Source organism: Elgaria multicarinata, chromosome 8 (assembly GCF_023053635.1).
Source record: "Elgaria multicarinata webbii isolate HBS135686 ecotype San Diego chromosome 8, rElgMul1.1.pri, whole genome shotgun sequence".
NCBI classification, from domain to species: Eukaryota; Metazoa; Chordata; class Lepidosauria; order Squamata; family Anguidae; genus Elgaria; species Elgaria multicarinata.
The window spans coordinates 51,731,256-51,757,634 of NC_086178.1; the positions used below are offsets into that span (position 1 = coordinate 51,731,256).

Below are 26,379 nucleotides of genomic sequence, written 5' to 3' on the forward strand. Positions count from 1 at the left end.
GCCCCATCTCCTTTTCTGCTCAATTTAGACAATTTATCAGGATGGTAGGTATTATGCACATTCAAAAGGGTCTGTAATTTTTGACACTCTGATTTTTGAGCATATGGGAAAACAGCAGACAACATGATGTCTATCCAGGCCACTCACTGAAAGGTTTGCATTTTTAATAAGCCAGCACCGTTCTCCACTCTTTGTGTAGCAGATCATGTTGGACGGTGGGGGTGAACCTGCCGGCCTTTTTAATCTACACTTCCTCAAACTACTCGCAGATATCATGAAAACAGGAAATCTCTTGAACAGGCAAAGGAAAATTGCCAATTGTCAGTTTTGGAGAAGCATTAAACAGGATGCTGCTGGAAACCTTGTGCTTTACTGTTTAAGAGTAAGAGATGTTCACCTTCAATCACATTAAAGCCCATTGCTGTAGCAGGCTGCTGATGTTCCACACAGAAAGGAGAGAGAGAGAGAGAGAGAGAGAAGAACTCTGACAACCATCTGTATCCTTCCTTTAATTCAGTGCTGAGTTCATTATAGATAAATGGGCTAGGGTGGGGGTGGATACAAAGAAAGAGGATGTCCTTTCCATGCAGCACAGCGACTCAGCAGCAGCAACCATCATAAATGATGAATGTGCTGTTTTCTTTTGGTACACTAGAAACAGTGAGATCTCTGTGGAAATGCTGGCACACAACTAGCACAGGCATCTGAACACACACACAAGCTGGCACCATATATTTGCTACTGTCAAGTTGGCTGAATGGTATATCACAATATGCCTTGTTAGCAGAATTTATGGCTTATGATATGAATAAGTGACATTTTCCACAACTAGCCTTTGCTACAGCAAACCTTTTTGAACCACTATTAGAAGGACTAAGATATAGACATAGATAAGGACTGCTGAAATCAGAGGATGCAAGAAAGCAATTTTACAATTGAACAGGGTGTCCTTAGCAATTCTGTCTCATTTGGGTTACTGTTGTGCACGCTGCATTCTTTCAGCCACCCCTTATACTGATTGTAGAGTACCAATGTTTGCTTTAAATTTAAATGAGATAATTTAAAGAAGCCTGAGAAATGTCAACTTCAGATGACTGACATTTGTTGAATTCCCTTGGTTCCTTTCTCTAAGGCAACAAACTCCAATTATTTAAATAAGCTCTGTCTGCAGACACTCTGTCCCTGGGGCTTAGTACAATTGCCCCAAGTACTGTTATGTTCAGCTCCAGTGAGGAACCGCATAGGTTTGACAGGAGTAGTTTATAGCTTTCAGCAAAGCCCATTGGAAATGACCAGAGATAGTTTTTGAAGTTCCTTCTGCTTTGTTAAGCAAACCACAAGGGGGAAAACAGTAGACATCCTTCCAAAGATTCCACATTGGAGCAATATTCTACTTCATATAAAGTGGTCCTCAGAGCTCATTCCTCCATCAGGGTATACGGTATCATCAAGTACTTTTCACAGTGCTTTTCCTGCTGCCCAAGAAAACAAAGATTAGTCTTCCAGAAGAGGAGGAGGAGTGAGGTGAAGTTGGAAAGTCTCATTCTGAAAAACACTATTCAGAGCAGGATCACCCTGGGAGACATGGAGGAGCCCATGCTTTTCACCACCACGATCTCGAGAGAGTTCAGTCAGAAGAGCCAACTACAAATAAAAGAAAAACACCACTTGGGACACTAAGATTAACAGACGTCAAGCAGACAACTTAGGCGACGTGGGCAATACAAGCATTAATCTTTTGAAAGAGGCAAACAATGAATTTAGTTAATTTTTAAGAACTGTAGGGGTTGCAAACCAAAAGTTGTGTGTCCTTGTTTGTTTGTTTGTTTGTTTATTTATTTATTACATTTCTATTCCGCCCAATAGCTGAAGCTCTCTGGGCGGTTCACAGAGCTGACCTTGTTGTGACCACCCAGAGAGCTTTAGCTATTGGGCGGTTCATAAATGTAATAAATAAATAAATAAATAAATAAATAAATCTCAACAACAGAGGCAAAATTCTGCAACTGAGTTATGCAAGTAACGAAAAATACTTTTTAAAAAAATAATAGGAGGAAACATATGGTTTGAAAGGACCTAAGATGTTGCAATTATTCTGCCCCTATGCTCCTGAAAGGAAGCCCCTTCCTTCCCTACCCAAGGAAAACATAATGACAACTATTATTGTTGTGACATTTCAGATACCATTGGTATGGGAACATACATCAAAACTGGCTGCAAGTTTTACTCTATTAAAAGCAAGTCGTATTACCCTAGATGTTCCTCGGTACAGACGGCAGAGCTGGTCAAATGCTTGAGCTTGCTGGGGATCCAACAGGGACTCTGAACTGGTCTAAGAAACAACATTATAATGTCACCAACACAAATTATGCACATCAACCAGGGATTCTACACGCCAGTGTTTTATCAGACCTCAGAGGTAGTCAAATTCTGTAAGGCTGGAGGGAATACATGCTTGATGTTCATTTTGAAAACAAAGACTATCCAATTAGACTAAGGCTGGAAAAATCACACAGTTACAATGGAAAGTATCATTTTATTTTTGGAAACACAATTATATTCCACTTGATTTTTGTATTATTTTATTTACATTAACCATTTTCTATTTCATGCTCTGAAACTGGCAAGGGCAAGTATAGAACTGCTTGCCTGCCCTTGCCTGCTTTGTTCTGGAAGATTCTCAGCTTGCCAGTCTTAGGTAGGTGTGTGGGTGTGTGCATGTTTCCTGGCTAGTGGCTGGTGTGGCTAGCCACCTGTACGTGTTTGACTGTGCATTGCTGGAATAAGACCACGCACAACTTCACATTTAGGTGGTCAACCACACCTGCAGCTAGCTAAGAAAGAAACTGATAGTCATATGAAGAGCTGGAATTATATAAGGTCTGGGTCTTAAAAGTGAAGAAACGGCTTATGTGCCACCTCAGCTCCATGAATCTAGAAGCTTGCTTTTCACACATGTTGTGTGTGTGAACCACTCTCAAAAGAACAACAGTTAGAGCTTCCAATTTATACCATATGCAGTAGTATACAGAGTTTTACGCATCCTCCATTTTATAAATCCAAGCATTCTTGTCAACAAAGTCATTATTATTCCCATGTTAGGGGTTGAGGCCAGAGGATGAGGGAATTCAACTTATCCAGGACCAATCAGTGAATCTTTCACTGAGGTAGAATGTAACACTCAACCCCTTGAACGCAATTACCCATGTTGAAGCTTAAAGAAAGTGTTATATTGCTTAACATCCTTGAAGGAAGATGACCCTGCTTCAAGGACTCAGCATGGTTCAAGGAACAGCTTAATCTTACATATCAAGGGTTGTACTGTTGGAGGAAAGCATGGTAAGTGGTGTTATAGTTGTAGCACAATCCTATGTGTGTTCCCTCAGAAGTAAATCCCACCATATTATGGGGCTTATTTAGTGTGCATAGAATTACAGCGTTAACGTAAAAATTGTGCACAGTTATAAAGGCAAAGAAAGAAAATGAAAAAGCACACTAATTTCCAGGTGATTGGAAGAAATTAATTGCCTTGGATCCAGAGGTGCCTTGTGCAAGCGGAAAGGCACTTTCACTCCCACAAGGCAGCCCTTCGTTGAATTCTGCCAATTCCCCCTGTCATGTGCAGCTCCCCATGTCCCATTCCACACCATTCCAGAGGGGCCCTTAAGTCTCAGGAGCAGCTTTTAAGGGGCAGAAGGGGCTGGTGTGTGTGTGTGTGTGTGTGTGTTTGTGTGTGTGTGTGTGTGTGTGTGTGAGAGAGAGAGAGAGAGAGAGAGACAGAGACAGAGACAGAGACAGAGACAGAGACAGAGACAGAGACAAGGGAAGTCCTCTTGCTCAGGTAGTGAATTTTCTGGATCCAGCCCATTATGTAGGAATTAAAAACGATACCAATGAATACTCCCATTCCCAGATATTATCAGTGTTATAATGCTAACTAATGAAACTGGAATGAAAAAAGTATAGGATTTAGATGTTAGACTTTTATATATTTTCTCCAACACCCCTTTTCTCTTCACATTTGCATGGTTCTCCTAATCCATTCCCCACTTTTTTTAAAAAAACTGGAGAGTAAGTGTGTATGCATACTATCCATTAACACTCAGTAGGCAAGTAAGTTTTCATAATCATGGAAACTAACACACTGGCTACAAAGCTACTGCAGCTAAGCGACATCATGTCTTCTTTTCAGAGGTCTGAAACAGACACATAGGGAAACAGAAGGTAAAAGATGGTAATTTGTTCTTATCCGGAGACAAGAAAATGTAACATAACTGCCTCCCCTTTGCTGTTTCTTACTTGTATGTAACTATCAATCAGATTGTTCTTGGGACTGATGAGCTGATATATTGCAGGCAATTTTCCTGTTGTCATGGAAACAAGTGCTGCAGGGCCTTTTCCTTTTTTTAAACTAAAGGAAAGCTTTTTATTCAATGCTGTAGGGAATCTCTTAGCAAATTTAACATCTGTGTCATTACACTAAGTATAAATGCCCAAACCTGCACATTTGCATTAGAATCCAGTTTCTGCTTTGGACACCAGGAACTGGCCAAGCAACTAATAATGGATAACCCAGATATTAAGCTTGAATATCCAGTTCCACAGGATAAAAACCTCTTTAAAGACTTTAAAGACTTCACAATCTCTTTACAAAGTTACACTGAAACACCTTTCTGAAACTTACAAATCTGACTAAAGTTTCACATAATCATTGAAACAGCCATTCTGAAATTGAATCTTTCTAGAAATTATCACATTCAAATAATCTAATGGAGGCCCACATTCTTCACGGTGGAGTGATTTCAATCATGATTTAAAATCATCAAGAAAAAAGGATGATTTAAACCAGTCTCCCACTGAAACTTTTTCTTATATTTCCTGAACAATGGTGCAAATCTGACCTTTGAGCCATGGAAATGTACAACTAAATCCGGTATTATTTACACTGTTTAATTCTTACAAGCAGGCTTTGCATTTCATTGGACCTGTTCACACAATCACATCAAGCCACCATAGCTTAAATAAGCTATGGTGGCTCGTTGTGAGCTGGGATGCATGCCACGATTTGCATAGCCACCACCTGGTTATGGCTTATCGTGTCATCTGAAACCAGGTGTCATGGCTTGTTGGAGGACTAAACAACCCTCAAATAACCCTACAATGGGCCAGTAATGGCAACCCTGAGAATCACTGGGTTCAAATTCAGCTTCATGGTGTCGGGAAGAGATATTTGCACAGCTACCTGTTGTTTTGAACTAGACATGCATGAGAACAAGACAGGAATAGTGGTTGTTCTCTTCAGCTGCCCGTTTCCGTGTCATGAGACAAACAATGCAGTCCTATACATTTTACTTGGAACTAAATCCCACTGAGTTCAATAGGTCTTACTCCTAGGTAAGTGTACAAAGGATTACAGCTTCAGTTCCATTTTAGCTTTAGAATCACTCTCCTTTCACACATCATGTTATTATCAGCAGCTCAGAACAGGGTGAAGAAGAGAATGTGTTTTTAAAACCTAGCCATAGTAGTGCATGCACTGGTAACTTCCCGATTAGATTGCACTCTACGTGGGGCTGCCCTTGAAGATGACTTGGAAGTTGCAGCTAGTGCAAAATGCAGCAGCTAGACTGCTGGCGGGTACATCTTACAGAGACCACATAACACTGGTCTTAAAGGAATTGCACTGGCTGCCTATACGCTTCTGGTCGGAATTCAAGATGTTGGTAATGACGTTTAAAGCCCTAAACGGCTTGGGACCTCGATACTTGAGGGAGCGCCTCACCTTATATATGCCTGCCCGAGACTTGAGATCTGTTGGAGGAGCCCTTCTCCACATCCCACCAGCACAACACATTCACTATGAAGGGACAAGGGAGAGGGCTTTCTCTGTTGTGGCACCTCGACTGTGGAATGTCTCCCCTTGGAGGCCCGACTGGCGCCAACGCTGATTTTATTCTGGCACCAAGTGAAAACATTGCTTTTTAACAAAGCTTTTAATGGTTGAATTCACTAAGTTGGCACATTGTTTTAACTGTTTTAAAATTATATATTGTTTTAACTTGGTTCATGGTTTAATTTGTTTTTAGCTATGTATATTTACTGTTTTATACTGTATGCTTTTATCTGTACGCCGCTCTGAGATCTTATTGATATAGGGCGGGATATAAATGTTTTAAATAAATAAACAATACATCATTAAGAGAGGCTTTGCACATTCCTGATTTCCTACATTGATTCACAAGAAGCCTACATATAGATTGCATCTGGTACCTGAACATGTACCTATTTACCTGTGGTCATGCTATGGAAAGTCATGATTGACTGTACATAATGTATGCATATGGAGTGAAAAACGCACATCTATGACTGCCAGACATTACCATCTTCATGCAGTTTCTGCAGAGAGGTGACTTCAAGTTTAGATTATTGGCCACATATGAAGCAGCTTTTTCTTTGGATAACAACTGTATCAGTGTAGGTGAGCAGTGAATCAACATTCACATTTGAGCCATATATATAACAAGACTTCCAAGGTAATATCCAAACATTTTATATTCAAGTGAACTCTACCGCTCTTCATTTTGCCTTTAGCATTTCTTGACACTACTTGTCCCAATAATCTGATGTCTATATATACACACACACACACTGATCTGCTTGAAGCCAGGATTGGGAATGCAAACAAATACTTTGTTTTACCCTGGAGCCATGTTAATTCCCAAAAGATCAATGGTAGAATTGCAAAACACCATGTTATTCAGCTAAACTGGAGATAAATGGCAGAGACTGTGACTGATGAATGGCTGGAAATTTAAACTCAGGGCAACATCCATCACTGTGCTGAAGAAATTATAATTCAGCTTAATCTGGCAAATTCCCCAAAGACTCTTTTAAAAGGAAGACACTTTTTCATGAAGTCCACAAATACCTTGCTTAGCAACCAAAGACAGCAGAAACATACTAATAACTTGGCATATTTTCTGTCGTAGGGGTATGTGCACTTTTTGAAAGCTGCAGTTACTTCCACTTAGTGGAGGCAATTAAGAGAAGCCTTCTCCAACCTAGTGTCCTTCAGATGTGGTCCAACACAGCTGGGGGAAACACCCGGCCTCCCCCAGCTAGCCAAGTTGACTGGCGATATGCTGGGAGCTGTGGTTCAATACATCTGAAGAGTACCATGTAGGGGAAGGCTAACGAAGAGGCTTGTGGCACCTAAACAACTAACACTTTTACCATGGCATAAGCTTTAATGGACTACAGGAAGCAATCACCACAATGCCCTTTGTTGTTTTTGCTACAACAGACTACTATGGCTATCTTTTGGGAACAGTTTCTGGTAAGAGGCTCAGACACAATAATTAGTTTAAAACAAAAGTGTAATGTACACACAGAGCACAAATTAAGATGCCTGAAAAAAACAGAAGAAATAATGAAAAATCAGACGTCTACATTAATCAGGCCTTCAATCACTCTCTAATGAAATTGTGGAAATTGCTTCTCTATTAGCATGTATAATCAGCCCATGAAGGCTGGATGAGCATCAATCTCTTGGAAATAAGCAACAGAATGACAGTCCTGACAGTGTGTGTACTCCTGCATCCCCAGCAGAGCTTTATGCTACTGCTGCAGTCTAGCTGTTGGCTAAGTTGCCTTGGGCCAAAATGGTCTGTGCTGCCATCTGTCATTTATGAAATTGTTCCTTCTGGCTGTTCCTAGCAGAGTGCAGCTCTTGCCGGGAGCAACCTGTTACAATCTTGGGCTGCTTCCATCTTTGTTCTTTGCCCCTCCTGGCCTGAGATGGAGAGGAAGGGTGGGTAAGACTACTACACCTGTACCTGGCACAAGGTCCAGTTCCCATCATTTTAAAGAATACAAAATATGACATTCCACTGCAGGCAGGTGATCTAGAGGAAACTGCCTAATGAACGTTTAGGTTTAGGATAGAATGCCAACCTCAGAAATACATGAAAAGCGCAATTCTATGCATGTTCAGACAGAAGTCTGAACATGCATAGGATTGCACTCTCAGACTTTTTATATTCAGTGTAGTTTCCTATCCCACATACTACATTTTAAACCACCAATTTCCCTGGCATACCCTTTATTTTTCAGTGTGGTTATTGATGCTCACAAGAGAGAGAGAAAGAGAAAGCTGTGTGTGTTAGGTTGCTGTCAGTTCACATATAAATCTCAACACTACTTCAAAATTCAAGCCGACAGTTCATTTCAGAAGAGGAGAAATGGTACTAAGAAATATACTACAGATGCTTGGTGGCATTTTCCAGCATCAATCCATTTTTGCTTAAAGCATTCGCAAGAAAACAAAAGCATCCAAACTCAAAAACTTTATAGGTAGTCTTAAACAAAAAAGAAATGCATGTGATGAAAGTTTCTAAGGGAGAAAATTGGTTATGGAACCCAAACAACTCTGCATTATGAATTGTATGTGTAGTGACCCACTAAGTTGAACAGTATTTCTCTTAGAAGAACCTTGATGTGTCCACCTTGTTCTCATTCAGCCAGTTTCCAGGGGCTAAGCTGTATTAGAATTATGCAGCAGACAGCTGAAAATGCATGCTGTGAACAAACAGCTCATCTTAAGAAGTTTCTTTGACAATTAGAATATTACTTTAGTGCAGCTGCAAGTACTTCAGTTAGCTGTACTTCAATGCAAATTGAATAAAGGAATGAAAAGTCACTAGAAGAATCTTTTGTTTGAGCACTTAATTCATTGCAAATCTAATTGTTTTCTGTTTGAGCTGTTGTGGAAGAGAGTGCCACCAAATCCCTGGGTCATGAGATCTTCTTCAGTGCATTAGGCATTTTCTACAATAGCTACAAACATTGACTCCTGCTGTAATCATCCTCTGGCTGCATTATATATTAGTCCTCTCTTATCCAATTCAAGCGTATAACATTTATACTCTAAAATCAGGATTTTCTACTACTTTGCCTTAGCAGCTGGATTACTTAAAGCTTCTGAATTATCATTAAGCAGCTTGCAAACTGAACATGAGTCAGCATTGTGATGAAACTACAAAAAAGCAAATGCAAATTTGGGAGGTGTTTTGTTAGAAGCAATGTATTTAAGAAGCATTTTCTATGTTACAATTTTTCAATAAACGCCGTGCTCTTACACACATACATGCACTCAGAAAACCCATGACAAAAACTGCAACATGGGAAGGATTCATCTCTGTTTACAGTAACTTAGACATGGGCATGCTCAGTACATTTCCCTCCAGCCAACATCCTCACTGATGTTTGGACAACTATGTCTGGTGGCTGATTGGATACTGCCTGTAGCACCACTAATGATGAAGAAAAATTCCTCTCCTCTATAAGGGGATCAGAGAAAGAACACTTGCCACATTGGCCTATATGTAACCCTTAGACACCTACCCACTCCAGCGAACCAGAGGACTCCTGCCTGTTTTCCCATGACAATACACTGCCATTCTCTGCCATTTTATTTTATTCGATTCTATTCAGAACATCTGCGAGTTGCTTTTCCAGACTGAATCAGGCACTTCATCAGGAATATAAAATTCATTTTTTAACAAATTAAGTCTACATTTACAATTTAAAACCATAAAATAAGCCATAAAAAAGCCACTCAGCACAACAGAAAAGCCACAAGGCTCAGTTACTAGCTCAGAGGCAAAATTAATAATAGTAAAAAAGCAGTGGCCAGCAAAACAAATCTTTTCAGGAAAGAACTGAAAGGAAACAAAACCTCTTCAGTTGCCTGCAAATGGCATTCAGGAAGGGGATAGTAGGATCAAACTTTGAGGGGAGCTACAAAGAGAGAAAGCCTGTCTGTTGCACACTCTTAAAGATCTCATTACACTAGAAGGAGGAAAATTCTTAGAGGCATACGATGCTTTCATGCTGTGGGGAGGCACATACGTGGAAAGAGAGTCTCACAGACATGCTGGTATTAAAGGACCCAAAGGCAAGAAACAACACCTTGAATCAGGAGCCAGCCCAGCCAGGTTAACCCTGGAACGACATGCTCTCTCTTTTACAGCAGATGAGAGGCAAGTCACCATATTCTGAAGTTCCAAACCATCTTCATGAGCAAAGAGGAGAGGAGAGACTACAGCTGAAGATACTACATGGCACTCTTTAAAAGAGATCAGAGCCTTTGCCAGCAGATGCTGTAAGCGTAACTTTCTTCTTCTTCTGTTTCTGTACTGAGGTTGAGTGATGTGTGTGTGCGCATGAGTGAAATTGACTTTCTGATCAATAAAAGTAATCTTTTACTTTCTCCAAAGTCATTGTCTGTGTAAGTTGGCGTGTCCAAGTGCCAAGGCAAACCATATCTTTAAAGCCAAGCTAAAATTTAACGGACAGGTAGTAAGGGCCTGTCACCAGTAAGCTAGGTGAACAAATTAACTGGGCAAGTAAAATTTCCTTACACCTATGTAAATACAAAATAGTTCTTGATCTTTCATCATGCTCCAAGCGAGCACACAGGAAACACTCCTGTTGCCGCCACCTCAGCAGTGCCGCTCCCCTCTTCCCTTGCTCTCCCCTGGCCTTTCCAAACTTATGTAGGTCAAGAAAAGGGGGCCACCGCACTACTGGAAGTGGTTCTAGTTCCTCAGCAGAGTTTCCTTTCCCACTAAGGAGAACTCTGGGACTACATGTCCCAGCATCTCCAGCAGGAAAGTGGCATTTTTCATGGCAATTTCTTGTTGGAAGATATACTCCCAGCATGCTCCTCGGTGGGAAAGAAAGCTCTGCTGAGAAACTGAAGCCAACTCCACCCCTGCCGTTTCCCCTTCCTCCTGCCCTGGGTAAGTTGGGAGGGCTGGGAGAGGGAGTGGCAAGAGGGAGGCAGAAGCTGAGGAGGAGGAGGAGGGTGTTTTATAAAGGTGCTCCTAAGCTCCCAGACAAGAGAGACAATTTGAGTCTTCTTGAAAAGGCTTGCTTGTGCAAGTCTTACCTGTGCCAGAGATACTGGAGTTCCCCTTTTCATCTGCGAGGTAGTCTCACTTAGTTTCCCGCCTTTGTGACTTGCGTTGCATTTAAAGCAAGTCCATCTCATCTGTCCTTTTGTTTCAGTTCCACACTCTTTACTCAGCAGACATAGAGAGTGGTACAAGTGGCCACAGCTGTTACAAAAACAGATTATACAAACTATATTGCAACTAGATACCAGACATTTGTATTGTAAAGTTAATTCTAAATAGATTCTATTAAACCAAATGTCAAACTGCTAACAAGAGAAACAGACTTTTTTAAATACAATAAAATTTCAACCCCTTCAATGCACGTTTACTCAAAAACAAGTCCCAGAGACTTGGTTTGCATGTTTGCTATAGCGGGTTGCAGAGCCTGTGGGCACCAGACTGCCAAACCAAGCCCCCACTGCAGCTTCTCATTATGTGTGAACCTGGGGAGGGTGGGTTATTGGGGTGATTGACAAGCCATCAAGAACTCATGGGCTATTTTAGGGTTGTTGCAGGTGATTTATCAACCATTCCAACAACTCACCCTCACCAGACTCGCACGTAACGAACAGCTCTGGGGCATCCCACCCGACTCCGAATATTCAAAATGGTGGCCATGGTGGCAACAAAAATCCCTGTGGGGAAATTCATCCATAGCTTCTCAGTACATACAAACCAGGCCACTATGTTCAATGGGGCTTACTCTGAGGTAAATATGTATAAGATTGCAGTCTAAGATAGTGATTAACAGATGCCCTTTCCTTTCCTCCCCTTTTAATCTCTGCCACAGTCACATACGATGGCCAAATCTCATTTAAACTGATTCTAGAGTTGCCAGTGGTTTAATTGCCAAAATAACTCAACTTCAAAATTACGCTAAATTAACTACAAAGCTCCTCTTCCCCACAATTCCCACAGTAGTGCATCCACCCACTTTCACAGTTAAGCACGTGTCTCCTACCTAAAAAGAAAAACAGGCATCTAAGCGAGAATATCCCTACACTTTTTCTAATACTAGGAAAAGGGCAATAGCATATTGTAAGGCCCATGGAACAGCACCAAGAGAGAAGTGAGTTATCTTGCAGAAGAAGATGACCATTTGCAAAGGCTTTGGTTTCTGTCAGCACTATGAGTGAAAATCTTGGTTAAGAAATGTAAAGATTACTTAAAACAAAGGTTAATTTCCTCCCTCTGCACTAATGTCCATGACCCTTATAGTACCTCTCATACCCGCTTGAGATTCATCATCAAGGTTGCTTCCATACTACAGCCCTTCAGCAGTGCTGAAGCAGTGCTTTTGTGTAATGAGCTGAAGGTGGAATTAAAAAACGAAGGTTCCTGCTTGCAGGTTCAGCCCATTTTATTGCTTCCTTTGTCAGCATGCTTGGGGGGTTAGGGTTGACTTTTCCTGACTTGTCCTTTTAGTCAGCTTTTCTCCTCCACAAGGAGGAGTAGAATTAAATTACTTGTTTCTTTCCACTATTTCTTTTCATTATAGAAAAACAGCATGGGTTTGGTTTTAGTTAAAAAGGCTGGCAATTGACACCATTATTAAGACTATGGCTTAGCCACTGATAGATGAGCCACGTTTTTATTACTGAAACAGGATCTATAGGAGCACTCAGGAGGCTCCTCAAAACTGATCACTCTGGAGGATTAAAGAACTGATAAAACAGTATTGACTAAATTTGTGATCCAGGTATTACCATACATCCACTTTCAAGGCCCAATTCCATAAACACAAACACATTAAGCATGCAAGGTTCTTTACCTTCTTTATTATTTACATAGATTAAACAAATACGGGCCCCTCCTCAGAAACGTTCCTGCCAAAGCCTCTCACCGTATTTTCTCTAGTCTAGACTTACCTGAAGACAATGATTTGGTCAGCAGTCTCTTGTCTTCTCTTGTATTGCTGCAAACAAATGCAGCAGTAATCTTGCTTGGGGTTGAGCCCTCTAGTCACAGATGCTTTCAAATTACGTAAAGACCAGTGGAGATCATGGTTGAGTAAGCTAGTTGTCGTCTCTAAGAGAGTCTTGTCAATCAGAAGAAGGGTAAAACAGTCACTTAATTTGTTAACCATGCTATATAAACGTTAACCATGTGCAGAGCATCTCATCAAGAAGATTAACTGAGATAAAAAACAACACCTCTAGATATGCTAACGTCACCTCTTTGACAATTCCAACATTTACCTTCTCCTATGGTATACATTTTATATAACTTTCATACTGTCAAGTGCAGTTTTAACAGTTCTCTCAATACTTAGTTCCAACAAAAAAGCAAGATTCTTTTGTAAGTAACAATAATTGCCATAGCTCATAGCGATCTCTCTATTCCATTTCACGTTGTAGTTTTGACATGTTTGTATTTTTAAAAAGTCATATATAATTTTAATAAATAGCTTACTTTCTTCTGCTTGCGCTAATCCCTCAAATTCCATTTTCCAACCAATATTATCTTTTGATCTCTGTCCCATTAAAAAGAATCTATTTTAGATAGCTTGAAAAAAAGGAGGTCTTATTTCCATGACAGCTACTTGTTCATATGTTAAAATCACGGCATTTTTAACAATATTTACCAAATACTTTTTCTTTCCAAATGTCAACTCTCTGTAAACAACTATCCAAATTAAAATCTTCACAGTTTATAAATTATGCTAGTATATCCATAACATTTTTTTGTAGTAGTTGCTTTTACAGGGAAAAAATATTCTTTTAAACTATTATAACCTATTATTCCAATGGTACCATTTTATATTTGGGATATCCAGACTGCCTTTCCTCAATACATCATATGCTACTTTGTTATTTGCCCTTGCTCTTTTTCTTGTTCCAAATATAACTAATAATTTTCTGACATTCTTAAGCATTGGTGCCATTAGGGATGAACCACAGGGTGCAGATCTAGGGCCCTGTGGTCCGAGAGGATCCCCCCTCCCCCGAAAAACCATTAAGAGGCAGCAATGGTGACTTCTTCTTATGTTGCTGCTGCTCTGGTCAAAGGACAATGCAGTGGCAGGTGGCCAGTCGCATTTACAGCCTGGCCCATGCAGTGTGTCATTTCAAATTAAAACATTTTTATTAGCTAAGTTTGAGTTGTACTTATTTGAACCAATCAGATGCAGCCTTTAAGGTGTGTGGGTGTGTGCAGCCAATCAGGACACCGGAGTAGTGAAAAGACCACCCCTTCACTGCTGCAGTTTCACCAATGGCTGCACATACACATACACACACGTGGTACTCTGTGGGGCTGAAGCCTATACTGTCTGGCTGCCACCACAACAGCACTTTCTTTTGGCAGCACAACATAGCAGCACCAAGAGAAACTGCAGCCAACACCGTTAGGTAAAAAAAAAAGGCAGGGAAGTGCAAAGAGGGGGGAGAAGCAGGGGGACCCTCTGGAATGCCTCTTGCCTTGAGCCCTCCTTGAACCTGGTTGAACCTCTGTTATTGCAGAGTTTTGTGATTTTAGAAGGAACATTTTGAAAATTAACTTTTTGGGGGTAATATATTTCTATGCCGCATTACATTTTGCCACATATAGAGAATTTCAAACATGTGCAATTTCCCAAATCTTCCTGGACTTTCTTGCATAAGAAGTACATAATTTTTAATAAATTCTTACCATCGCCATCTACCTGCAGGTCTAAACAGGAAATCATCTTACTTGATCACACAACTTTTTGTAACCAGTTATTTCTAGCATTACGCAACTCATTTTCATTGATCTTATATCCTGCAACCTACCCATATTTTGTACTGATTTTCTTAACACCTTAATTAGTTCACATAAAGCACTACGTCACCTGTGCATAATCCTATTTTATGTTCTTTTGTTTTAATTTTAACACCTTTGAGTGCAATCCTATACATTCTTACCTGAGAGTAAGGATGCAATCCTACACTGGCTAGTAAATGCTGGGAGTTGTAGGACTACTTTCTGTCTAAACTTGCACAAGAATGTGCCCTAAGTTTCACTGAACTCAGAAGGACTTCCTTCAGAGTAGACCGTCGGGTATGTCTACTCATTAAAAGAAAAAAACAGAATTATGGCCATTAATTACTATGAATGCACTAGCGTAGTGATGATCCATCTTTTTCTGCCCAAGGACAAAATTCTAATTTGGGACGAGTTTTGGAAGTTGCATTCCAGCAGTGGGTGGAGTTAGGGGCACAGGGGAGGGCCCTGGACAGAAACAGTGATGTGGGTTTACTGGATAGTTTTGAATTGGAATTTTTTTCCAATGCATATTAGGTTAATTTGCATAGGAAAATTTCACTTTGTATCAGAAAATGTTCTGATGTTCTCAGCATGTTTTGGCCTATAACTTCAATCATGAAAACGAAGTAAGTTTAAGAAAACTGATACAAACAATATATCAAATTTAGGTATAACTATGCTTATTACAATAAAATCATATTAGTAGAAAATATTAAGATAGCACTTTTTCATATTTCTATAACTCCAATCAACCATCATCAATGTCTTCATTGACCATAGTTAGCTGCAAGGCACTTTGAAACCATGTTTCACAGGTTTGCACACTGTGGTTTGGTGCCAACATACAAAATGCTTTAATAATCATACACTCTTTCATTTTTACAGATAGAGGCCCAAGACAAGAAACAATGACTAACACAATAATACTCATTCAAAATGATCAGGTTATGGTGGACAAATTGGTCGGAGGACATAAAAAGACCTTTGTTAATACTTTCTAATGCTATAAAGAACAGCCTGCAAAACAAACAAAAAAGACAGCAGGAAGCAAAACTGGAACATTACAAGAGAAATGCTTAGCAGTCTAGTTGTGGTGTGTGTGGGGGGGGGGGGGCGGCGGAGAAAGGGATCACAAAGGAGCTTTGAATAAGTGTCCGTGTCTTCTTGTACTGGCTTCAGCTTCTTTGACAATATGCTCATTGGTGCAAGGTAGTACAAGAAAGATGCCTCCCAAAACACTACTCTTCTTAATCTAGGCTTATCCCTTAGAATCATAGAATAGCAGAGTTGGAAGGGGCCAACAAGGCCATCGACTCCAACCCCCTGCTCAGTGCAGGAATCCACCCTAAAGCATCCCTGACAGATGGTTGTCCAGCTGCTTCTTGAATGCCTCTAGTGTGGGAGAGCCCACCACCTCCCTAGGTAACTGATTCCACCGTCGCACTGCTCTAACAGTCAGGAAGTTTTTCCTGATGTCCAGCCGGAATCTGGCTTCCTTTAACTTGAGCCCGTTATTCCGTGTCCTGCACTCTGGGAGGATCGAGAAGAGATCCTGGCCCTCCTCTGTGTGACAACTTTTTAAGTATTTGAAGAGTGCTATCATGTCTCCCCTCAATCTTCTCTTCTCCAGGCTAAACATGCCCAGTTCTTTCAGTCTCTCTTCATAAGGCTTTGTTTCCAGACCCCTGATCATCCTGGTTGCCCTCTTCTGAACACGCTCCAGCTTGTCTGCATCCTTCTTGAATTGTGGAGCCCAGAAGAATGTTCACCTTGTTAGGGCTCATTAAATGAACAGTAATATGGACTAACATGCAGTCAAACTGGCAGCAGCACAGTCAGTGAGAGCAGCAGCAGGATGCAATATCAGCATGCTTCTATCTTGTATTCATCATTCTCTCTATTTTCAATGTTCAGAGGGGAGTGGAAGTGCTGATGTAGCCAAATGGCACTGTGATTGGGGAGAACCCCAATACCTTTGGGTGGGGGGGGGGGGAGAATGAAAAAGTTGCCCAATGAGGACTGAGCACGCTCAGTGGACACAGAATACTGAGCCCTTGTTCAGGGTGGGGGAAGGAAAGAGAAACTCAGGGGGATGGAATGGGAGAAGGCATGGCTGGCTTGCTGGAACCCTGAACAGGAGCGCTCCACACGACATTTTATGGCAGCTCCCACTCGTGTTTATAAAATGTAGAAATATTGTGATTACATATGAAGTGCACATTCAGTGGTGTATTTGGTGGCAACCTGAAGGAGGCCCTCCTAGGCTGTGGAGCTCCCTGCTGAGGGAGGCGAGGCTGGCTCCCTCTCTTCTGTCCTTCTGTCGGCAGGCAAAAAACTTTTTATTCAAGCAGGCCTTGGTGTGTAAGCAGGTCTGTTATGCTGGGTGCTGTTGTGTGTTTTTAACTCTGGTTTAATGTATTTGCTATTATTATTATTATTATTATTATTATTATTATTATTATTATTAATGGAGTTTTATTTGTGATTTGCTGAGTGCCATTTTTCTTGGTAGAAAGGCAGGGTACAAATCAAATCAATAAATAGTAATAAATAAATGAAGGTTAACCAGATACAATTACTGCCCCCACATGACACATTGGAAAAATATAAATTTACATTACAGCAAGTCAAATACATGGAGATTTGGAGCAGGCCTGTGTTGAATGTTCAGGGGCAAACAATTTTGATTAAAGGGTTTTTTGGAACTGAATGTTCACCAATTTGTTCACAACCCTGATGGTTGGTTTGACAGCACTCCAGAATTAACCTCTTTGCTGAGCTGATCAGTTGCTACTTTTACGTGATGTTTGTTTTAAGAAAACAAGAACTTAAGACGTGCCATGCTGGATCAGACCAAGGGTCCATCTAGTCCAGCACTCTGTTCATACAGTGGCCAACCAGCCATCGGCCAGGGATGATCAAGCAGGACATGGTGCAACAGCACCCTCTCATCCATGTTCCCCAGCAACTGGTGCACACAGGCTTACTGTCTCGTATACTGGAGATAGCACACAACCAACAAGGTTAGATCTTTCAAACAGATCTTTCCCTTTCCAGAAATAGTGATGTCATCATAGGGCCAGGTTTAGCTATACGATAATGTTACTGAGGGCAAAATGAAGTTCTCACTTTTAAAACTCCCTGGCTACTTGACAAGGTAGGGTTGTCAGACCAAGAAAAAAGAAAAAAGCTGCGGAAGCAGCCTTTGATTAAGCCTACAACGAAGCTCACAGGAGCATTGCCATTAGGTACCAAGGAGAGAAGGGGACAAGAGGCTCATTGTCTGGGGGTCGTGGTGGGGGTGGTAGTCTAGAGAAGCTTAAGAATTTGCCAGCCAGAATATTGGCTATGGGCCTCTGATTAATGATTACACATACAAGAAGGCCACACACAGTACAGGCATGTGATAGTTTTAAAGTTATCTACACCACTGTGGTTTATGTATGGTGCTACTGGGGTTCTCATGCATGTGCACACACGCCCATCACATTCTCCAATACAGAAATGTAACTGCAGTGCACAAAGGGTATTGGCAATTACACTCCCAACCAGCCTCCTAGACTTTGTTGTTTCCTCTCCCACTCTTCCTGTTTAACGACAACATCACTGGAGAGAAGCAATCTGGAGGCATCCTAAGTCAATTCCTAAATAAATACCAGAGCAATGCAAGAGTAAAATAAGGCACGGAAGATTGTCTGTTATGGAACTGAAATGGTACTGAAGTACCTCTTCTTTTGATGATGTATGGGAGAACCTTCTCCCAGGAAAGCAAAATTTTGCCCCCTTTAGGGAACTGAATTAATTAATTACACCATCCACAGCCAGAAGGACCATCTTTGCTGATGCTTTAGTGCCATGTCTCCATGGTTCTTCTCCTGTTTTAGGGCATACTGCAAAGATGGTTTTGTACATCCTCCCTGGAAACCAATTGTACTCTGAGGAGTGGAGTGGATGCCTAAAGCTCCTGTGGGAAAACACGACTGCCAGGAAAGTGAGCTATGAGCTTTTCTTTTTATTTTGTGCTCAGAAAAGGACTATCAGATTTTTCTATGAAAAGAATTTTTGGGGATCAAAAGACTGAACTATGAGTAACAGCTATTTATTTGGGAGAGGAAGAGAGAAAGAAGGAACTACTCTTTTCCCATTCCATCACAGACATATAGCTCTCTCTCTGTTACCTACATCAGACACAAAACAGAGAAGAGACAATTTCTACCAAATAAATGGGCTCAGGAAACAACCAGACCCACTCTAATTGTGGTATAAATAGAGCAGCATCGCAGAACAAAAGAGAGACATTACTAATGTGCAGAATATTCATTTTTATAACCCGAGAGAGGCCTGATGTGAATGGTACTTGAGGCAAGTCTGAAAACAAGGTTATATGTATAGTCCTAAAATGAAAGCATTCACTCCAGCTTTAAAAGTCAAGATGGAAAAGAGGAAGGGACAACACACACACACACACCTGTACAAAGAGAACCTATAACAATTTCAAGATACAAATACTACTAGATGATGATAATGATCATTATGGAGGTGGTGATACTATTAGATTTAGAAATCATTCCTTATCAAAAGATGTGTTTGCCAGTGGTGTGTTATATTATTGCCTGACAATATGCATGAGGATGTGAGTGACCTGGTTCGCACAACACATCAGCCTGTTGTGGATTAATTTACCCGCAGGGACTGTTGCATTGTACTGGGTGCCCACAGGCACCTTTTTTGCATGACGCCCGCAGGCACCCAGGTTGTCATGGCTTGTTGTGTCATGTGAACCCAAGTGGCAGGAGTTGTTTGAGGGTTAGACAACCCTCAAATTACCCTAAAACAAGCCATGGGTTATTTGAGGGTTGTCAAACCCTCAAACAACCCCTGCCATCTGGGTTTCCATGACACAACAAGCCAGGAACATGTGGACGCCAACACAACAGCCTCTACAAGTACATTAAGCCATGGTAGGCTGTTGTGTCGTGACAACCAGGTGATTGTGTGTCATGGTCCAGATGTTTCCCTCACAGAGCATGCATAAGGCATCTTAGGCATTAAACGTTCAATCCAATGCTTATTTAGGCAGAAATAAGCTGTACATCTCCCAGCATTCCCCAATCAGCATAATTGGCTGGGGGATGCTGGGAATTGTAGGACTTATTTCTGTCTAAACATGCATAGGACCACACCCTAAGAAATCAAACATTCCAAGCTTATCCAGATGACCTGTTTATAGTCCACTAAATATAGCTCGCACATAAAAGATGGATAAGGAGTAGAGTTCCTACAGTAGAGAATAGCCTTGATACTGTTGTGTTCCTCCATTCTTTTTGGACTAGATTTTAAATGAAGAGTGGTCCATCTGCAAATAAGGAATTTTAATGAGAAATGAAACTAATTTTCTTCAAGGTAGTCTAGAGAAGCTCTCTGTGAGTCTAATGTTGGCAGCCAGTACAAGTAAAGTTGGTAGGCAAAGTCAGAAGCCATCAGGGAAGAAGTTTAAAAGGGGCTTCTCTTCACTGTGCCTTGAGGCAATTTTGTCTTCTCTGTTTGCTGGCTGTATACTGGACTTTGGGTCACAACTTGGCAGCAACATTGGGCTGGAGTGTGAAGAAGGTGCCATTTATTTTTGCCTAAACTAAGTCCCCATAACAACTTTCAATAATGCAACCAAAGCAAGAACAAAAAGACCAAACAGAAAGATGAAATAAAACCAACCCTTAAACAAACAGTAGAAAGCTGTAGAAAACTCTTGAATATATCTTCTTGTAAACAGTAGATTGAAATATTATTATTATTATTATTTTATTATTATTATTATTTATTGCATTTTTATACCGCTCAATAGCCAAAGCTCCCTGGGCGGTTCACAAAAACTAAAACCATTCAAAGTATGAAACAAACAGTATAAAAACATGGTATAAAATACACATTAAAAACTGATTAAAAACATACCATACATGATTAAAACATCTTTAAAACATAGTATGGTGGATCTCGCTGGGCAGAAAATTCTTTAGCATGGGCTTGAGAACAGAGGAAGGGCTGCTCTGTGCCTCAACAGATTTTGCTTCTGTGAAATGACAGGATAGCGCACACCCTCTCCAGCTGATTTAAGAAGGAAGATAGCTACATATGAACATTAAGATTTGCAGAGCTCAGGTTGTTTAAGGCCAAAGCAGGGGTATTGAACCTCTTCTACACTGAGGGCCAAATTTTTATTTTGGAGAAGCTCTTGGCAATGCATCCCAGAGGTGGGCGGGGCCAAAGTCAAAAGTGGGAGGGCCCAAAATAGCAGCATATTTTAGCTTAAAGTTCTTACTGCCAGGAACTAATCTTCAGAAGAGGCATTTCAACCTTTCAGAATGGGGAAAAACTGCACAAATGCTGAGATACCACCAAATGATTGGTGATCAGGGGCAAGGGGGAGTAATACCACTTTACTTAGAGGAAGAAAAAGCTCATTCTACTTACTTGTTCATAGTTAAAGCTGTCTAACATACCCAGCACAAGACCCTGAATTTCTCCAAGTTTTCCTCTTCCATACACTGGATCCTGTGTGAAAATTACAAGCTGATGTTAATCTACATTAATAATAATAAAACAGATTGAGAAACTACTATACATCCTAATCATGTAAAGGGAAAGAGAGGGGAAAGTGTTTGCTGGATGAATATTGACTCCTTTGACTACAGTAGAAGTGCAAAACCTCTTATCTAATCAACCCAGTAGAACACAAGAAACAAATGGTTAGATCTATATCTTCTAAATATAGTCCAGTGTTTATAAATAGATTTTTTTTCTGTGTCTCTTAAGTAAAATCAAATGTTGAAATGTTCACAAATCCACTCAGTGCAGATTCAAGGGAAGTGAAAGCCCCTGTCCAATTGCTGAGGTGTTGTTAGCCCATTGCTTCCAAGATTATTCCCCAGCAGGTTTTACAGGGATTTTGCATAGGGCTGTTTCAAAAGGACCCCAGGATAATACTGCCTTAATTTGCTACAGGGTTTTTCTATTCTTCCATGCAACTGCTGCAGCAAGAAGAATAGAAATTCCCTATTGCAGTCCTTGATTCTATAAAAATTATTTTCTAAACAAGTTTTGGTTTAGTCATGCGTAAGATTTAATTAAAGCAGGGCAACACGCTACCTCATGAGAAAAGGTCAGCATTATTTACAATTTTATAGTAATCCTGTCTAAGATGTTAGAGCTCTCTGCTTTCATTTTTAAAATTTGCAGCTGTTGTAGAAACATCCTCTCCCCCCGAGATCTTATTGAAATCTGTCCTAAATCCTCAAAAGCAAGGTAGCAAGACTCATCACTATTGTTATTTTATTAGAGCATGGTATGGGTGGGGGTTCCCAGTTTTAAATTTGTGGTTGCTGTTTAAATGTGGCAGGAAAAGGCATTATAAGAACTAATGGGGATGCAAATCAAGTCTACACATACAATGACTGGGTTCACACAACATAACAATCCACACTCAAGGGTTAGTATGGGTTGTCATTGAATAACAGGTTGTTGTTGAATTGTGAGTTCTTTTGTGTGAACTCAGCCATGCTAGCGAGCCATGATTTGTTAAACATTAACAATCCACAGTTTATAACCTAAAAACAAACCATGGGTTCTCTTCATGGGTTGTTCATGGTGAAGCTGGGTTCATGCAACACAGCAATCCATGGTTCAACTGCAACGCACACTCAACCTTGAGTGAGGGTTGTCATGTTGTGTGAACCCAGTCAATATTTTCTTTAAATGTGAGGGCGATTTAACCATTTGAACAGATCATTAAAGGATAATTAACTTTGGGGGATTGGGAAAATACTCTCTACAACACACATTTTAGGAAGGAAATGAGCTTTGTATAGTAATAACAGAATAAGTAAATGGATTAATAACAAACCCAGGCATTTAGCAATATGTAATTAGCCTGGGTTTGTTTTTGTGGTTTTAAATTGTATGTTTTTGTGATTTAAAATTTTTGCATATTGTTTTGAAGTGTTTTTATCCTATGTAAACCACCCAGAGAGCTTCAGCTATGGGGCGATATACAAATGCAATAAATAATAATAACCATTGTAAACTGCCCAGACAGCTTCGGCTTTGGGACAGTATACAAATGTAATAAATAAATAAAAATAATTAATTTGGAGAACTAGAATACGTCAGTGATGCCTTAGAACTAATGCACGAACTAAAGGAACCTATGATACTATTTGTAGAGGTTAGCAGGTAGTGAACAATATTTTAAAAATATTAGATGGCATACTCAGGGCTTTTCTAAGTATCAGGCATGGTGTTTCAAGACACCTGCAAATCACACAAACTGTGCTCAAAGCCCAAGGATAGCTGGATTAGCACCAGCAGCATTGTCCAAAATGCTCACTTTCGCACAAAATGCTTACTCTAAATGTGCATTCCCTCTCACTATACCTTCTTGTCCCACTTACACTGTAGTGCTACAGTACTAAACCATATGTAGTGGAAGGTGCTGTATGGACAGGCTCTAAATAGGAGGCAGATGAAAGGTACATGAATGACCATGAGCCACAAAGGAGACTATGAAGTTCCAGAATGGCTATAGGCACCCACACACCTGATTACTTGGAAAGCCTCTACAGTAGGTCCCATAAGTTCCTATTTGACAACTATGCACATAAACCAAAGCATAGTTCTGATTTATTTTATTTTTTTTGGTATACTAGGGTTGACCTGAACCTAGGTTGCAAGTAGTAGCATATGGCAAAGGTAGACTCACACAAAAGTGGTGGAGTCTTTGAGGGGGGGTTGTCACATTATGTTTTCAGTAAGTACATTTTATTTTAGAATGTTTAATTTAAAAGCAGCAGCACAGAAAGTACATCACGCTGAGACACCATATAAATTATGGAAGACAACTGGGAAATCTGGGCCCTTAACACAGCATGTACGTGATCCATGACATACAGCAAGCTATTTTTATCTGTCAGAGAACCCATTACTCTTTTCTGAGGCACTCTCTTCAATAGCGTGTACATGTCAATGGAAGCCAAGCAGTAGTTAGAAGGAAAATTGAAGGCAACGGAGGGGTGGTGTGAAAGAGAAGGCAGCTGCTTGATGCATTTATGACACAAAGTTTTGCATGTATGGATCATTCCATATGTCTCTCTTATTAATCCAGACTGGTAAGGAATTTGTGGCATGATCATTTTAACAGGCTAAAGAGAATAGGTGATGCATCCTTAAAGGCCGACAATTCAGGTGAAGGCTTCTTTAAAGTTGGTGACACAAATTCCAACTTCTGACATGATCAAACTATTTTCACATTGCAGCTCGCTTAGAAAAAGAAAGCATGGCAGAGTTGCTATTTTAGTAGCAAGAGAGAGGATGACTAGATAATATAGCAGCAAGTGGACTCGATAAGAACTCCGTTCCCAGCACCAGTCTCTCATCTGACCATGTGTATTATTATTATTATTATTATTATTATTATTATTATTATTTGCATTTTTATACCGCCCAATAGCTGAAGCACCCTGGGTGGTTCACAAAACCTAAAACCATTCAAAGTATAAAACAAACAGTATAAAAATAATATAAAATACACTGATTAAAAACATACCATACATGATTAAAACATCTTTAAAACTTCCTAAAAACATTCTAAAATTTAACTGGATAGGTCTGCTGGAATAGATCAGTCTTTATTGCTTTTTTAAATTCTAAAAGACTGTCAAGTTGACGAATCTCCTGCACAACATTAAATACTATATATATATATATATATATATATATATATATATATATTGGAGGGTCCATCCTTGCCTAACAGTACTAACTAAATGACAGAAAATGCTAGGGCCAAACTTTATCTGTTAGTGTTTTACTTACCCTTAACTAAGCAGCCTCCAAGGAAATCTGGATAAGTTTTTGCCCATAGTTGGGAGTACAAAGGGCCTCCTTATAGAGCAATCCAGATCTCATCCTTTTGATAAATCAGTTCTCTAGTTTACCCCTCTCTTTCCTTAGGCTGAGAGCCCTAAGCACCTAAAACCAAAACCAGATCTACCCTGATTAGCTATCTTGAAGATTCCAAAACCGGGCTCCTTTCTGATGTCGTTAATCAGACATTAAGATTTTCAACTGAAGTGGAGCTATGTCATGGACCAAGATTCCTCATCCTCAAGAGGATCCTCGCCTCTTGTCCTCAGAAAAAGAATTAATGGGATAGGACTCAGCCATGGAGTTACAAGGCTTCCAATTCCCCAGGACCCAGTTCTCCAGAAAGACACAAGGGCTGTGTCTCCTGTATCTAGAGGAGATTGTATTACCATCCTCAGACTCTGAGAACTCGAGCTGAGGACACTAGCATAGCACAATCACTCTCACATCATTGCTAAAACAGGCCAGGCCCCTTTAAGAGATAAAACCTCAGAATGGAGGCAGGGCCAATCACCCTACCAATGGCTATATTCTTATTAAGGGCTCAGTCTTGGACTGTTTCTACACCAGCCTGAAAATGTGGGCTGGTCACGGCCGGGTCCCTGTGCATCCAAATGATGCACAGGGACTCCTGGGAGGAAGGAGGGACGGGAGCGGGTTTTCCCAGGGATAAGTACTCCCTGGGAAAATCCGATTCATCCCGCAGTCTCGGGATCATCCCGAGACCACGGGAGCTGTGGCTGCCCGTCCCAGTTTCTTCCCTCGTCCCCGCAAGTAGCGGGGAGCAGTAGAGGGAAGGAAGCGGAGTGGGGGGGATTGGGGTGGGGGGTAGCAGGGTCAGGGTTTCATTGGAGCACACATGCGCTTAGATCCTTTTTAAAAAATGGCAGGCGCGACACCCTCCTTCCTCCTGGGTTGTTGTGCCCGCGTGTGGACTAAGGGGAAGATCTCGTGATCAAGATCTTGTGAGGTCCTCCCCCCTCCCAGCTGGTGTAGAAATGGCCTTGCTCTGCTCCTTGTTGGAGTGACATACAGCCAAGCCTTTCTGGCTTCCAGCCCCAGCACAACTTGGAACTTTCCATGGTGCTGTTCATCTGTTCTTGAAGGATGACCTTGCTAACCATTTCTGAAGCCTGACCTTGCTAAAAGCTCTTAATTTATAGATGAATCCTGCAACCCAGTTCTCACCAGTGCCTAAACAACACTAAGTTGTCAAAACAGCAGAGGCAGAACAGAACAAACAGACATGTCCTGCATCTGGTAATATCTAAGGAACAGTTGAAGAAGCCAGACATGAAATTATGGCTAAGGGATAATGTTTGTGTGAGACACAATCATTCCCAGAAATTGCAGAACCTGTGAAGAGAGAGTAGTTGTATTTCTGGGATGGCCTGCAGCATTATTCTCCGTAGAGAATATACTGTGCTAGTTTCAAAGACATCTTAAAAGTTCACCAGGCATCAATGACCTTGAAACTTTTAAGTTGTCTGGCTGAAGATTTTCTTAGGCTTGAAGTGATGGGATCAGACCAACAGATCTAAATTGGGGTGCAAATGAACTCCTTGAAGATGAGAAGAGCCAATATATTATATCTGTAACAGATCAGCCGATGATGACGACAACACACAATAGAGCTTCGGCTATTGGGCGGTATAGAAATGTAACAAATAAATAAATAAATAAATAATTCATTAAAAGTTGCGATTAAAATTTCTACCCAATTCACTAACAAAACAACCTATTCAAACTAAAAGATTCAATGCAGAGGCTTCAGAGGTTT

At 40.6% G+C, this 26,379-nt stretch overlaps 1 protein-coding gene across 2 annotated transcripts in view; it reads right to left on the reverse strand.

Annotated features, from left to right (window-relative positions):
- Positions 1–482: 482 nt before the first annotated feature.
- VPS8 (VPS8 subunit of CORVET complex) overlaps positions 483–26,379 on the reverse strand; it is a 92,658-nt gene continuing 66,761 nt past the window's right edge. For both annotated transcript variants that reach the window (XM_063132353.1, XM_063132352.1), the window contains 5 exons: positions 21,153–21,233; positions 12,827–12,996; positions 10,952–11,120; positions 2,252–2,332; positions 483–1,644 (listed from right to left, as the gene is read on the reverse strand). In XM_063132353.1, the coding sequence (XP_062988423.1) occupies positions 1,495–1,644; positions 2,252–2,332; positions 10,952–11,120; positions 12,827–12,996; positions 21,153–21,233 (651 nt within the window). In that variant the 3' untranslated portion in view covers positions 483–1,494. The remainder of the gene's footprint in view (positions 1,645–2,251; positions 2,333–10,951; positions 11,121–12,826; positions 12,997–21,152; positions 21,234–26,379) is intronic.